The following is a 17,997-nucleotide window of genomic DNA, read 5'->3' as shown; positions in this document are numbered from 1 at the left end:
GAACCCACTGCACACACTGAACCCACTGCACACACTGAACACACTGAACCCACTGAACTCACTGGAGACACTGAACCCACTGAACACACTGAACCCACTGAACCCACTGAACACACTGCACACATTGAACCCACTGCACAGACTGAAGCCACTGCACACACTGAATCCACTGCACACACTGAACACACTGAACCCACTGAACTCACTGCACACAATAAACCCACTGAACCCACTGAACACACTGAACCCACTGAACACACTGAACCCACTGAACCCACAGCACACACTGAACCCACTGCACAGACTGAACCCACTGCACACACTGAACACACTGAACCCACTGAACACACTGAACACACTGAACCCACTGCACACACTGAGCCCACTGAACACACTGAACCCACTGCACACACAGAACCCACTGAACACACTGAGCCCACTGCACACACTGAACCCACTGAACACACTGAACACACTGAACCCACTGCAGACATGAACACACTGAACCCACTGAACCCACTGAACTCACTGCACACACTGAACTCACTGCAAACACTGAACACACTGAACACACTGAACCCACTGAACACACAGAACTCACTGAACCCACAGAACACACTGAACCGACTGAAGCCACTTCACACGCTGAACCCACTGAACACACTGCACCCACTGAACCGACTGAAGCCACTGCACACACTGAACACACTGAACACACTGAACCCACTGCACACACTGAACCCACTGTACACACTGAACCAACTAAAACCAATTAACCCACTGCACACACTGAACCCACTGCACACACTGAACCCAGTGCACACACTGAACCCACTGCACACACTGAACCCACTGCACACACTGAACCCACTGCACACACTTTACACACTGAACCTACTGCACACACTGAACCCACTGAACCCACTGAACCCACTGAGCCCACTGCACACACTGAACCTACTGCACACACTGAACCCACTGCACACACTGAACCCACTGCACACACTCAACCCACTGCACACACTTTACACACTGAACCTACTGCACACACTGAACCCACTGCACACACTGAACCCACTGCACACACTGAACCCACTGCACACACTTTACACACTGAACCTACTGCACACACTGAACCCACTGAACCCACTGAACCCACTGCACACACTGAACCCACTGAACCCGCTGAACCAACTGCACACACTGAACCCACTGAACACACTGAAGCCACTACACAGACTGAACCCACTGAAACCACTGGACACACTGAACCCACTGAACCCACTGAACACACTGAACCCACTGAACCCACTGAACCCACTGAACACACTGAACCCACTGAACACACTGAACCCACTGAACCCACTGAACCAACTGCACACACTGAACCCACTGAACCCACTGCACACACTGAACCCACTGAACCCACTGAACCCACTGCACAGAATGAACACACTGAACCCATTACACACAATAAACCCACTGAACCCACTGAACCCACTGCACAGAATGAACACACTGAACCCATTACATACAATGAACCCACTGAACACACTGAACCCACTGCACACACTGAACACACTGAACCCACTGCACACACTGAACCCACTGAACCCACTGAACCCACTGCACAGAATGAACACACTGAACCCATTACACACAATGAACCCATTACATACAATGAACCCACTGAACACACTGAACCCACTGCACACACTGAACACACTGAACCCACTGCACACACTGAACACACTGAACCCACTGAACCCACTGCACAGAATGAACACACTGAACCCATTACACACAATGAACCCACTGAACACACTGAACCCACTGCACACACTGAACACACTGAACCCACTCAACCCACTGAACACACTGAATCCACTGAACACACTGAACCCACTGAACCCACTGAACCCACTGCACACACTGAACCCACTGAACGCAATGAACCCACTGAACACACTGAACCCACTGAACCCACTGAACACACTGAACCCACTGCACACACTGAACCCACTGAACCTACTGCACACACCAAAACCACTGAACCCACTGAACCCACTGAACCCACTGAACCCACGGAACCCACTGCACACACCAAACCCGCTGAACCCACTGAACCCACTGAACCCACTGCACACACTGAACCCACTGAACCTACTGCACACATTGAACCCACTGATCCCACTGCACACACTGAATGCACTGAACCCACTGAACCCACTGAACCCACTGAACACACTGCACACACTGAACCCACTGAACCGACTGCACACACTGAACCCACTGAACCCACTGCACACACTGAACCAACTGAACCCACTGCACACAATGAAACCACGAAACCCACTGAACCCACTGCATACACTGAAACAACGAAACCCACTGAACCCAGTGCATACACGGAACCCAATGCACACACTGAATGCACTGAACCGACTGTACCCACTGAACGTACTGCACACACTGAACACACTGAACCCACTGCACACACTGAACCTACTGAACCCACTGCACACACTGAACCCACTGAACACACTGCACACACTGAACACACTGAACCGACTGAACCCACTGAACCTACTGCACACACTGAACACACTGAACATACTGAACCCACTGAACCCACTGAACCCACTGCACACACTGAACCCACTGAACCTATTGCACACACCAAACCCACTGAACCCACTGAACCCACTGAACCCACTGAACCCACTGCACACACTGAACACACTGAACCTACTGCACACACTGAACCCACTGAACCTACTGCACACACTGAACCCAATGAACCCACTGCACACACTGAAAGCACTGAACCCACTGAACCCACTGCACACAATGAAACCACGAAACCCACTGAACCCACTGCATACACTGAACCCACTGCACACACTGAAACCACGAAACCCACTGAACCCAGTGCACACACTGAATGCACTGAACCGACTGAACCTACTGCACACACTGAACCCACTGAACACACTGAACACACTGAACACACTGAAGCCACTACACAGACTGAACCCACTGAAACCACTGGACAAACTGGACCCACTGAACCCACTGAACCAACTGCACACAATGAACCCACTTAACCCACTGAACCCACTGAACCAACTGCACACACTGAACCCACTGAACGCATTGCACACACTGAACCCACTGAACCCACTGACAAAACTGAACCCGCTGCACACACTGAACCCACTGAACCCACTGCACACACTGAACACACTGAACCCACTGAACCCACTGAACCCACTGCGCACTCTGAACCCACTGAACCCACTGAACACACTGAACCCTCTGCACACACTGAACACACTGAACCCACTGAACCCACTGCACAAACTGAACCCACTGAACACTCTGCACACACTGAACCCACTGAACCCACTGAACACACTGAAACCACTGAACCCACTGCACACACTGAAACCACTGAACCCACTGCACAATGAGAACCCACTGAACACACTGCACACACTGAAACCACTGAACCCACTGCACACACTGAAACAACTGAACCCACAGCACACACTGAACACACTGAACCCACTGAACCCACTGAACCCACTGCACACACTGAACCCACTGAACCCACTGAACACACTGAACACACTGAACCCACTGAACCCACTGAACACACTGAACCCTCTGCACACACTGAACACACTGAACCCACTGAACCCACTGCACAAACTGAACCCACTGAACACAATGCACACACTGAACCCACTGAACACACTGAAACCACTGAACCCACTGCACACACTGAAACCACTGAACCCACTGCACAAACTGAACCCACTGAACACACTGCACATACTGAACCCACTGAACCCACTGCACACACTGAAACCACTGAAACCACTGCACACACTGAACCCACTAAAGCCAGTGAACACACTGAACACACTGAACCCACTGAACACACTGAATCCACTGAACACACTGAACCCACTGAACCCACTGAACCCACTGCACACACTGAACCCACTGAACACATTGAACGCACTGAACCCACTGAACCCACTGCACACACTGAAACCACTGAACCCACTGAACCCACTGAACCCACTGCACACACCAAACCCACTGAACCCACTGAACCCACTGAACCCACTGCACACACTGAACCCACTGAACCCACTGAACCCACTGCACACACTGAACCCACTGAACACACTGAACACACTGAAGCCACTGCACACACTGAACCCACTGAACACACTGAACACACTGAACCCACTGCACCCACTGAACCGACTGAAGCCACTGCACACACTGAACTCACTGAATCCACTGCACACACTCAACCCACTGCACACACTTTACACACTGAACCCACTGCACACACTGAACCCACTGCACACACTGAACCCACTGCACACACTTTACACACTGAACCTACTGCACACACTGAACCCACTGAACCCACTGAACCCACTGCACACACTGAACCCACTGAACCCGCTGAACCAACTGCACACACTGAACCCACTGAACACACTGAAGCCACTACACAGACTAAACCCACTGAAACCACTGGACACACTGAACCCACTGAACCCACTGAACCAACTGAACCCACTGAACAATCTTCACACACTGAACCCACTGAACGCATTGCACACACTGAACCCACTGAACCTACTGACAACACTGAACCCGCTGCACACACTGAACCCACTGAACCCACTGCAAACACTGAAACCACTGAACCCACTGAACACACTGAACCCACTGCACACACTGAACCCACTGAACACACTGAACCCACTGCACACACTGAACACACTGAACACACTGAACCCACTGCACACACTGAACCCACTGAACCCACTGAACCCACTGAACACACTGAACCCACTGAAACCACTGAACCCACAGAACCCACTGAACACACTGAACCCACTGCACACACTGAACACACTGAACACACTGAACCCACTGCACACACTGAACCCACTGAACACACTGAACCCACTGCACACACAGAACCCACTGAACACACTGAGCCCACTGAACCCACTGAACACACTGAACCCACTGAACCCACTGAACTCACTGACAGCACTGAACCCGCTGCACACACTGAACCCACTGAACCCACTGACAACACTGAACCCGCTGCACACACTGAACCCACTGAACACACCGAACCCACTGAACACACTGAATCCACTGAACCCACTGAACACACTGAACCCACTGAACCCACTGAACCCACTGAACACACTGAACCCACTGAACACACTGAATCCACTGAACCCACTGAACCAACTGCACACACTGAACCCACTGAACCCACTGCACACACTGAACCCACTGAAACCACTGAACCCACTGCACAGAATGAACACACTGAACCCATTACACACAATAAACCCACTGAACCCACTGAACCCACTGCACAGAATGAACACACTGAACCCATTACATACAATGAACCCACTGAACACACTGAACCCACTGCACACACTGAACACACTGAACCCACTGCACACACTGAACCCACTGAACCCACTGAACCCACTGCACAGAATGAACACACTGAACCCATTACACACAATGAACCCACTGAACACACTGAACCCACTGCACACACTGAACACACTGAACCCACTGAACCCACTGAACCCACTGCACACACTGAACACACTGAACACACTGCACACACTGAACACACAGAACCCACTGCACACACTGAACACACTGAACCCACTGAACCCACTGAACCCACTGCACACACTGAACACACTGAACCCACTCAACCCACTGAACACACTGAATCCACTGAACACACTGAACCCACTGAACCCACTGAACCCACTGCACACACTGAACCCACTGAACGCAATGAACCCACTGAACACACTGAACCCACTGAACCCACTGAACACACTGAACCCACTGCACACACTGAACCCACTGAACCTACTGCACACACCAAAACCACTGAACCCATTGAACCCACTGAACCCACTGAACCCACGGAACCCACTGCACACACCAAACCCGCTGAACCCACTGAACCCACTGAACCCACTGCACACACTGAACCCACTGAACCTACTGCACACATTGAACCCACTGATCCCACTGCACACACTGAATGCACTGAACCCACTGAACCCACTGAACCCACTGAACCCACTGCACACACTGAACCCACTGAACCGACTGCACACACTGAACCCACTGAACCCACTGCACACACTGAACCAACTGAACCCACTGCACACAATGAAACCACGAAACCCACTGAACCCACTGCATACACTGAAACAACGAAACCCACTGAACCCAGTGCATACACGGAACCCAATGCACACACTGAATGCACTGAACCGACTGAACCCACTGAACGTACTGCACACACTGAACACACTGAACCCACTGCACACACTGAACCTACTGAACCCTCTGAACCAACTGCACACACTGAACCCACTGAACACACTGCACACACTGAACACACTGAACCGACTGAACCCACTGAACCTACTGCACACACTGAACACACTGAACATACTGAACCCACTGAACCCACTGAACCCACTGCACACACTGAACCCACTGAACCTATTGCACACACCAAACCCACTGAACCCACTGAACCCACTGAACCCACTGAACCCACTGCACACACTGAACACACTGAACCTACTGCACACACTGAACCCACTGAACCTACTGCACACACTGAACCCAATGAACCCACTGCACACACTGAAAGCACTGAACCCACTGAACCCACTGCACACAATGAAACCACGAAACCCACTGAACCCACTGCATACACTGAACCCACTGCACACACTGAAACCACGAAACCCACTGAACCCAGTGCACACACTGAATGCACTGAACTGACTGAACCTACTGCACACACTGAACCCACTGAACACACTGAACACACTGAACACACTGAAGCCACTACACAGACTGAACCCACTGAAACCACTGGACAAACTGGACCCACTGAACCCACTGAACCAACTGCACACAATGAACCCACTTAACCCACTGAACCCACTGAACCAACTGCACACACTGAACCCACTGAACGCATTGCACACACTGAACCCACTGAACCCACTGACAAAACTGAACCCGCTGCACACACTGAACCCACTGAACCCACTGCACACACTGAACACACTGAACCCACTGAACCCACTGAACCCACTGCGCACTCTGAACCCACTGAACCCACTGAACACACTGAACCCTCTGCACACACTGAACACACTGAACCCACTGAACCCACTGCACAAACTGAACCCACTGAACACTCTGCACACACTGAACCCACTGAACCCACTGAACACACTGAAACCACTGAACCCACTGCACACACTGAAACCACTGAACCCACTGCACAATGAGAACCCACTGAACACACTGCACACACTGAAACCACTGAACCCACTGCACACACTGAAACAACTGAACCCACAGCACACACTGAACACACTGAACCCACTGAACCCACTGAACGCACTGCACACACTGAACCCACTGAACCCACTGAACACACTGAACACACTGAACCCACTGAACCCACTGAACACACTGAACCCTCTGCACACACTGAACACACTGAACCGACTGAACCCACTGCACAAACTGAACCTACTGAACACAATGCACACACTGAACCCACTGAACACACTGAAACCACTGAACCCACTGCACAGACTGAAACCAATGAAACCAATGCACAAACTGAACCCACTGAACACACTGCACATACTGAACCCACTGAACCCACTGCACACACTGAAACCACTGAACCCACTGCACACACTGAACCCACTAAAGCCACTGAACACACTGCACACACTGAACCCACTGAACACACTGAACCCACTGAACCAACTGCACACAATGAACCCACTTAACCCACTGAACCAACTGCACACACTGAACCCACTGAACGCATTGCACACACTGAACCCACTGAACCCACTGACAAAACTGAACCCGCTGCACACACTGAACCCACTGAACCCACTGCACACACTGAACCCACTGAACCCACTGAACCCACTGAACCCACTGCACACACTGAACCCACTGAACCCACTGAACACACTGAACCCTCTGCACACACTGAACACACTGAACCCACTGAACCCACTGCACAAACTGAACCCACTGAACACTCTGCACACACTGAACCCACTGAACCCACTGAACACACTGAAACCACTGAACCCACTGCACATACTGAAACCACTGAACCCGCTGCACAAACTGAACCCACTGAACACACTGCACACACTGAAACCACTGAACCCACTGCACACACTGAAACCACTGAACCCACTGCACACACTGAACACACTGAACCCACTGAACCCACTGAACCCACTGCACACACTGAACCCACTGAACCCACTGAACACACTGAACACACTGAACACACTGAACCCACTGAACACACTGAACCCTCTGCACACACTGAACACACTGAACCCACTGAACCCACTGCACAAACTGAACCCACTGAACACAATGCACACACTGAACCCACTGAACACACTGAAACCACTGAACCCACTGCACACACTGAACACACTGAACACAATGAACCCACTGAACACATTGAACACACTGAACCCACTGAACACACTGAACACACTGAACCCACTGCACACACTGAACCCACTGAACACACTGAACACACTGAACCCACTGAAAACACTGCGCACACTGAACCCACTGAACACACTGAACCCACTGCGCACACTGAACACACTGAACACACTGAACACACTGAACACACTGAACCCACTGCGCACACTGAACCCACTGAACACACTGAACACACTGAACACACTGAACCCACAAAACCCACTGCACACACTGAACACACTGAACCCACTGCACACACTGAACCCACTGTACACACTGAACCAACTAAAACCAATGAACCCACTGCACACACTGAACCCACTGCACACACTGAACCCAGTGCACACACTGAACCCACTGCACACACTGAACCCACTGCACACACTGAACCCACTGCACACACTTTACACACTGAACCTACTGCACACACTGAACCCACTGAACCCACTGAACCCACTGAGCCCACTGCACACACTGAACCTACTGCACACACTGAACCCACTGCACACACTGAACCCACTGCACACACTCAACCCACTGCACACACTTTACACACTGAACCCACTGCACACACTGAACCCACTGCACACACTGAACCCACTGCACACACTTTACACACTGAACCTACTGCACACACTGAACCCACTGAACGCATTGCACACACTGAACCCACTGAACCCACTGACAAAACTGAACCCGCTGCACACACTGAACCCACTGAACCCACTGCACACACTGAACCCACTGAACCCACTGAACCCACTGAACCCACTGCACACACTGAACCCACTGAACCCACTGAACACACTGAACCCTCTGCACACACTGAACACACTGAACCCACTGAACCCACTGCACAAACTGAACCCACTGAACACTCTGCACACACTGAACCCACTGAACCCACTGAACACACTGAAACCACTGAACCCACTGCACATACTGAAACCACTGAACCCGCTGCACAAACTGAATCCACTGAACACACTGCACACACTGAAACCACTGAACCCACTGCACACACTGAAACCACTGAACCCACTGCACACACTGAACACACTGAACCCACTGAACCCACTGAACCCACTGCACACACTGAACCCACTGAACCCACTGAACACACTGAACACACTGAACACACTGAACCCACTGAACACACTGAACCCTCTGCACACACTGAACACACTGAACCCACTGAACCCACTGCACAAACTGAACCCACTGAACACAATGCACACACTGAACCCACTGAACACACTGAAACCACTGAACCCACTGCACACACTGAAACCACTGAACCCACTGCACAAACTGAACCCACTGAACACACTGCACACACTGAACACACTGAAGCCACTGCACACACTGAAACCACTGAACCCACTGCACACACTGAACCCACTAAAGCCACTGAACACACTGCACACACTGAACGCACTGAACACACTGAACCCACTGAACCCACTGAACACACTGAACCCACTGAACACACTGAACCCACTGCACAGAATGAACCCACTGAACGAACTGCACACACTGAACCCACTGAACCCACTGCACACACTGAACCCGCTGCACACACTGAACACACTGAACACAATGAACCCACTGAACACATTGAACACACTGAACCCACTGAACACACTGAACACACTGAACACACTGAACACATTGAACCCACTGCACACACTGAACCCACTGAACACAATGAACCCACTGAACTCATTGAACCCACTGCACACACTGAACCCACTGAACACACTGAACCCACTGAACTCACTGCACACAATAAACCCACTGAACCCACTGAACACACTGAACCCACTGAACCCACTGCACACACTGAACCCACTGCACAGACTGAACCCACTGCACACACTGAACACACTGAACCCACTGAACACACTGAACCCACTGCACACACTGAACTCACTGAATCCACTGCACACACTGAACCTACTGCACACACTGAACCCACTGCACACACTGAACCCACTGTACACACTGAACCCACTAAACCCAATGAACACACTGCACACACTGAACCCACTGCACACACTGAACCCACTGTACACACTGAACCCACTAAACCCAATGAACCCACTGCAAACACTGAACGCACTGCACACACTGAACCCAGTGCACACACTGAACCCACTGCACAGAATGAACCCACTGAACGAACTGCACACACTGAACCCACTGAACCCACTGCACACACTGAACCCACTGCACACACTGAACACACTGAACACATTGAACCCACTGAACACATTGAACACACTGAACCCACTGCACACACTGAACCCACTGAACACACTGAACACACTGAACCCACTGAAAACACTGCGCACACTGAACCCACTGAACACACTGAACCCACTGCGCACACTGAACACACTGAACACACTGAACACACTGAACCCACTGCGCACACTGAACCCACTGAACTCACTGAACACACTGAACACACTGAACCCACTAAACCCACTGCACACACTGAACACACTGAACCCACTGCACACACTGAACCCACTGTACACACTGAACCAACTAAAACCAATGAACCCACTGCACACACTGAACCCACTGCACACACTGAACCCAGTGCACACACTGAACCCACTGCACACACTGAACCCACTGCACACACTGAACCCACTGCACACACTTTACACACTGAACCTACTGCACACACTGAACCCACTGAACCCACTGAACCCACTGAGCCCACTGCACACACTGAACCTACTGCACACACTGAACCCACTGCACACACTGAACCCACTGCACACACTCAACCCACTGCACACACTTTACACACTGAACCCACTGCACACACTGAACCCACTGCACACACTGAACCCACTGCACACACTTTACACACTGAACCTACTGCACACACTGAACCCACTGAACGCATTGCACACACTGAACCCACTGAACCCACTGACAAAACTGAACCCGCTGCACACACTGAACCCACTGAACCCACTGCACACACTGAACCCACTGAACCCACTGAACCCACTGAACCCACTGCACACACTGAACCCACTGAACCCACTGAACACACTGAACCCTCTGCACACACTGAACACACTGAACCCACTGAACCCACTGCACAAACTGAACCCACTGAACACTCTGCACACACTGAACCCACTGAACCCACTGAACACACTGAAACCACTGAACCCACTGCACATACTGAAACCACTGAACCCGCTGCACAAACTGAACCCACTGAACACACTGCACACACTGAAACCACTGAACCCACTGCACACACTGAAACCACTGAACCCACTGCACACACTGAACACACTGAACCCACTGAACCCACTGAACCCACTGCACACACTGAACCCACTGAACCCACTGAACACACTGAACACACTGAACACACTGAACCCACTGAACACACTGAACCCTCTGCACACACTGAACACACTGAACCCACTGAACCCACTGCACAAACTGAACCCACTGAACACAATGCACACACTGAACCCACTGAACACACTGAAACCACTGAACCCACTGCACACACTGAAACCACTGAACCCACTGCACAAACTGAACCCACTGAACACACTGCACACACTGAACACACTGAAGCCACTGCACACACTGAAACCACTGAACCCACTGCACACACTGAACCCACTAAAGCCACTGAACACACTGCACACACTGAACGCACTGAACACACTGAACCCACTGAACCCACTGAACACACTGAACCCACTGAAAACACTGAACCCACTGCACAGAATGAACCCACTGAACGAACTGCACACACTGAACCCACTGAACCCACTGCACACACTGAACCCGCTGCACACACTGAACACACTGAACACAATGAACCCACTGAACACATTGAACACACTGAACCCACTGAACACACTGAACACACTGAACACACTGAACACATTGAACCCACTGCACACACTGAACCCACTGAACACACTGAACCCACTGAACTCACTGCACACAATAAACCCACTGAACCCACTGAACACACTGAACCCACTGAACCCACTGCACACACTGAACCCACTGCACAGACTGAACCCACTGCACACACTGAACACACTGAACCCACTGAACACACTGAACAAACTGAACCCACTGCACACACTGAGCCCACTGAACACACTGAACCCACTGCACACACAGAACCCACTGAACGCACTGAGCCCACTGCACACACTGAACCCACTGAACACACTGAACACACTGAACCCACTGCAGACATGAACACACTGAACCCACTGAACCCACTGAACTCACTGCACACACTGAACACACTGAACACACTGAAGCCACTGCACACACTGAACCCACTGAACACACTGAACACACTGAAGCCACTGCACACACTGAACCCACTGAACACACTGAACACACTGAACCCACTGCACCCACTGAACCGACTGAAGCCACTGCACACACTGAACACACTGAACCCACTGAACCCACTGCACACACTGAACCCACTGCACACACTGAACCCACTGTACACACTGAACCCACTGCACACACTGAACACACTGAACTCACTGAATCCACTGCACACACTGAACCTACTGCACACACTGAACCCACTGCACACACTGAACCCACTGTACACACTGAACCCACTAAACCCAATGAACACACTGCACACACTGAACCCACTGCACACACTGAACCCACTGTACACACTGAACCCACTAAACCCAATGAACCCACTGCAAACACTGAACCCACTGCACACACTGAACCCAGTGCACACACTGAACCCACTGCACAGAATGAACCCACTGAACGAACTGCACACACTGAACCCACTGAACCCACTGCACACACTGAACCCACTGCACACACTGAACACACTGAACACAATGAACCCACTGAACACATTGAACACACTGAACCCACTGAACACACTGAACACACTGAACCCACTGAACTCACTGAACACACTGAACACACTGAACCCACTAAACCCACTGCACACACTGAACACACTGAACCCACTGCACACACTGAACCCACTGTACACACTGAACCAACTAAAACCAATGAACCCACTGCACACACTGAACCCACTGCACACACTGAACCCAGTGCACACACTGAACCCACTGCACACACTGAACCCACTGCACACACTGAACCCACTGCACACACTTTACACACTGAACCTACTGCACACACTGAACCCACTGAACCCACTGAACCCACTGAGCCCACTGCACACACTGAACCTACTGCACACACTGAACCCACTGCACACACTGAACCCACTGCACACACTCAACCCACTGCACACACTTTACACACTGAACCCACTGCACACACTGAACCCACTGCACACACTGAACCCACTGCACACACTTTACACACTGAACCTACTGCACACACTGAACCCACTGAACGCATTGCACACACTGAACCCACTGAACCCACTGACAAAACTGAACCCGCTGCACACACTGAACCCACTGAACCCACTGCACACACTGAACCCACTGAACCCACTGAACCCACTGAACCCACTGCACACACTGAACCCACTGAACCCACTGAACACACTGAACCCTCTGCACACACTGAACACACTGAACCCACTGAACCCACTGCACAAACTGAACCCACTGAACACTCTGCACACACTGAACCCACTGAACCCACTGAACACACTGAAACCACTGAACCCACTGCACATACTGAAACCACTGAACCCGCTGCACAAACTGAACCCACTGAACACACTGCACACACTGAAACCACTGAACCCACTGCACACACTGAAACCACTGAACCCACTGCACACACTGAACACACTGAACCCACTGAACCCACTGAACCCACTGCACACACTGAACCCACTGAACCCACTGAACACACTGAACACACTGAACACACTGAACCCACTGAACACACTGAACCCTCTGCACACACTGAACACACTGAACCCACTGAACCCACTGCACAAACTGAACCCACTGAACACAATGCACACACTGAACCCACTGAACACACTGAAACCACTGAACCCACTGCACACACTGAAACCACTGAACCCACTGCACAAACTGAACCCACTGAACACACTGCACACACTGAACACACTGAAGCCACTGCACACACTGAAACCACTGAACCCACTGCACACACTGAACCCACTAAAGCCACTGAACACACTGCACACACTGAACGCACTGAACACACTGAACCCACTGAACCCACTGAACACACTGAACCCACTGAACACACTGAACCCACTGCACAGAATGAACCCACTGAACGAACTGCACACACTGAACCCACTGAACCCACTGCACACACTGAACCCGCTGCACACACTGAACACACTGAACACAATGAACCCACTGAACACATTGAACACACTGAACCCACTGAACACACTGAACACACTGAACACACTGAACACATTGAACCCACTGCACACACTGAACCCACTGAACACACTGAACCCACTGAACTCACTGCACACAATAAACCCACTGAACCCACTGAACACACTGAACCCACTGAACCCACTGCACACACTGAACCCACTGCACAGACTGAACCCACTGCACACACTGAACACACTGAACCCACTGAACACACTGAACAAACTGAACCCACTGCACACACTGAGCCCACTGAACACACTGAACCCACTGCACACACAGAACCCACTGAACGCACTGAGCCCACTGCACACACTGAACCCACTGAACACACTGAACACACTGAACCCACTGCAGACATGAACACACTGAACCCACTGAACCCACTGAACTCACTGCACACACTGAACACACTGAACACACTGAAGCCACTGCACACACTGAACCCACTGAACACACTGAACACACTGAAGCCACTGCACACACTGAACCCACTGAACACACTGAACACACTGAACCCACTGCACCCACTGAACCGACTGAAGCCACTGCACACACTGAACTCACTGAATCCACTGCACACACTCAACCCACTGCACACACTTTACACACTGAACCCACTGCACACACTGAACCCACTGCACACACTGAACCCACTGCACACACTTTACACACTGAACCTACTGCACACACTGAACCCACTGAACCCACTGAACCCACTGCACACACTGAACCCACTGAACCCGCTGAACCAACTGCACACACTGAACCCACTGAACACACTGAAGCCACTACACAGACTAAACCCACTGAAACCACTGGACACACTGAACCCACTGAACCCACTGAACCAACTGAACCCACTGAACAATCTTCACACACTGAACCCACTGAACGCATTGCACACACTGAACCCACTGAACCTACTGACAACACTGAACCCGCTGCACACACTGAACCCACTGAACCCACTGCAAACACTGAAACCACTGAACCCACTGAACACACTGAACCCACTGCACACACTGAACCCACTGAACACACTGAACCCACTGCACACACTGAACACACTGAACACACTGAACCCACTGCACACACTGAACCCACTGAACCCACTGAACCCACTGAACACACTGAACCCACTGAAACCACTGAACCCACAGAACCCACTGAACACACTGAACCCACTGCACACACTGAACACACTGAACACACTGAACCCACTGCACACACTGAACCCACTGAACACACTGAACCCACTGCACACACAGAACCCACTGAACACACTGAGCCCACTGAACCCACTGAACACACTGAACCCACTGAACCCACTGAACTCACTGACAGCACTGAACCCGCTGCACACACTGAACCCACTGAACCCACTGACAACACTGAACCCGCTGCACACACTGAACCCACTGAACACACCGAACCCACTGAACACACTGAATCCACTGAACCCACTGAACACACTGAACCCACTGAACCCACTGAACCCACTGAACACACTGAACCCACTGAACACACTGAATCCACTGAACCCACTGAACCAACTGCACACACTGAACCCACTGAACCCACTGCACACACTGAACCCACTGAAACCACTGAACCCACTGCACAGAATGAACACACTGAACCCATTACACACAATAAACCCACTGAACCCACTGAACCCACTGCACAGAATGAACACACTGAACCCATTACATACAATGAACCCACTGAACACACTGAACCCACTGCACACACTGAACACACTGAACCCACTGCACACACTGAACCCACTGAACCCACTGAACCCACTGCACAGAATGAACACACTGAACCCATTACACACAATGAACCCACTGAACACACTGAACCCACTGCACACACTGAACACACTGAACCCACTGAACCCACTGAACCCACTGCACACACTGAACACACTGAACACACTGCACACACTGAACACACAGAACCCACTGCACACACTGAACACACTGAACCCACTGAACCCACTGAACCCACTGCACACACTGAACACACTGAACCCACTCAACCCACTGAACACACTGAATCCACTGAACACACTGAACCCACTGAACCCACTGAACCCACTGCACACACTGAACCCACTGAACGCAATGAACCCACTGAACACACTGAACCCACTGAACCCACTGAACACACTGAACCCACTGCACACACTGAACCCACTGAACCTACTGCACACACCAAAACCACTGAACCCATTGAACCCACTGAACCCACTGAACCCACGGAACCCACTGCACACACCAAACCCGCTGAACCCACTGAACCCACTGAACCCACTGCACACACTGAACCCACTGAACCTACTGCACACATTGAACCCACTGATCCCACTGCACACACTGAATGCACTGAACCCACTGAACCCACTGAACCCACTGAACCCACTGCACACACTGAACCCACTGAACCGACTGCACACACTGAACCCACTGAACCCACTGCACACACTGAACCAACTGAACCCACTGCACACAATGAAACCACGAAACCCACTGAACCCACTGCATACACTGAAACAACGAAACCCACTGAACCCAGTGCATACACGGAACCCAATGCACACACTGAATGCACTGAACCGACTGAACCCACTGAACGTACTGCACACACTGAACACACTGAACCCACTGCACACACTGAACCTACTGAACCCTCTGAACCAACTGCACACACTGAACCCACTGAACACACTGCACACACTGAACACACTGAACCGACTGAACCCACTGAACCTACTGCACACACTGAAAACACTGAACATACTGAACCCAGTGAACCCACTGAACCCACTGCACACACTGAACCCACTGAACCTATTGCACACACCAAACCCACTGAACCCACTGAACCCACTGAACCCACTGAACCCACTGCACACACT

General features: G+C 51.4%; 1 protein-coding gene across 1 annotated transcript in view; it reads left to right on the top strand.

Annotated features, from left to right (window-relative positions):
- The window catches only part of LOC144688000 (uncharacterized), a gene marked incomplete at its 5' end in the record, with an annotated part of 92,369 nt that overhangs the window by 4,942 nt on the left and 69,430 nt on the right, over positions 1-17,997 (top strand). The window contains 4 exons of the mRNA XM_078554654.1: positions 4,906-5,003; positions 5,565-5,636; positions 6,039-6,124; positions 6,326-6,452. Coding sequence (XP_078410780.1) covers positions 4,906-5,003; positions 5,565-5,636; positions 6,039-6,124; positions 6,326-6,452 — 383 coding nt within the window. The remainder of the gene's footprint in view (positions 1-4,905; positions 5,004-5,564; positions 5,637-6,038; positions 6,125-6,325; positions 6,453-17,997) is intronic.

The sequence above is a fragment of the Cetorhinus maximus genome, chromosome 12 (genome assembly GCF_964194155.1).
Source record: "Cetorhinus maximus chromosome 12, sCetMax3.hap1.1, whole genome shotgun sequence".
In the NCBI taxonomy this organism is placed as follows: Eukaryota; Metazoa; Chordata; class Chondrichthyes; order Lamniformes; family Cetorhinidae; genus Cetorhinus; species Cetorhinus maximus.
The sequence above is the reverse complement of the archived record's forward strand: the minus strand, read 5'-3'. Positions and strand labels throughout refer to the sequence as shown.